General features: G+C 55.0%; 1 protein-coding gene across 1 annotated transcript in view; it reads left to right on the plus strand.

Moving 5' to 3' along the window:
* Window positions 1–383, plus strand: part of LOC104161026 — a gene marked incomplete at its 5' end in the record, with an annotated part of 1,060 nt that extends 677 nt beyond the window's left edge. The window contains 2 exons of the mRNA XM_009699314.1: window positions 1–172; window positions 274–383. The exon at window positions 1–172 is cut by the window's left edge and continues 3 nt beyond it. Coding sequence (XP_009697616.1) covers window positions 1–172; window positions 274–383 — 282 coding nt within the window. The remainder of the gene's footprint in view (window positions 173–273) is intronic.
* Window positions 384–911: the final 528 nt, after the last annotated feature.

Below are 911 nucleotides of genomic sequence, written 5' to 3' on the forward strand. Positions count from 1 at the left end.
TGTCCCTACGCCTCCTCGCTGCTGGCGGGCACCTTCCTGCTGTCGGGGTGTAACGTCATCCTGCTGCGCGTCACCGCCACCATCATGATCCTCTTCATGGTCGATCAGGGTTTCTACCCCCACGACAAGGTGCTGGAGTCCCAGCTCTGGAAGAAAGTCGTTTACGCCGGAGGTAAGGACAGGGACAAAATGAAGGGCGGGGGGTAATTAAGCCCACCAAGACGGCGACAGAGGAGGGAGAAGCAGATCCCGAAAGCTTTTCCCAACCCACAGGGGTGGTAGCTGTCCTCTTCTCGCCTGCGGCGGTCGCTTCCGTCTATTGCCTCGCCTGGTCGATGTCCTACATCATCTTCCCCTTCGCCATCTGGAGCTGCAAAGCCTAACCCCTGCCTTCGCCTAATGCCTAGTAAAGCCTTCCTCTTCCTCCTCCTTGCTCTCGGGTGCCGCCTCCTCCACCGGGATCTGCCTTTGCTCTTCTCGCCGATCCCGAGCCGTGGTGGGAGCCTGTTTAGAAAAGAAAAGGGCAATAATTGAGTGGTAGGAAAGGCTCCACTCTGGGGGAGCTCCAAAATACCCTCCCTGCACCCCATCCCTCATGGGGGACTGAGCAAACCCCCGCCCCACATTACAAGAACAACAGCCCTGCTCCAGAGAGCCCCAAACCCTTCCCTGCAGGGGGTAACATGAAATTTAGGGATCACTCCCACTGTACATTGTTAATTTATTAGCAGGGGGAGGTTTACACCCCCAAAAACAAGGAAGTCCCCTCCCTGGGGGGAAGAAGCTGCTGATCAAATCTCCAGAGGGTTTTTGAAACCCAATTCACCAGCAGCGTTTTGGTATTTATTGCTTTACCCATCGCCATAACGAAATAATCTCTCAAATGCATTTTATTTCCCCTCCCCTCTCAG

The sequence above is a fragment of the Cariama cristata genome, unplaced genomic scaffold, assembly GCF_000690535.1.
Source record: "Cariama cristata isolate BGI_N322 unplaced genomic scaffold, ASM69053v1 scaffold38304, whole genome shotgun sequence".
NCBI lineage: Eukaryota > Metazoa > Chordata > Aves > Cariamiformes > Cariamidae > Cariama > Cariama cristata.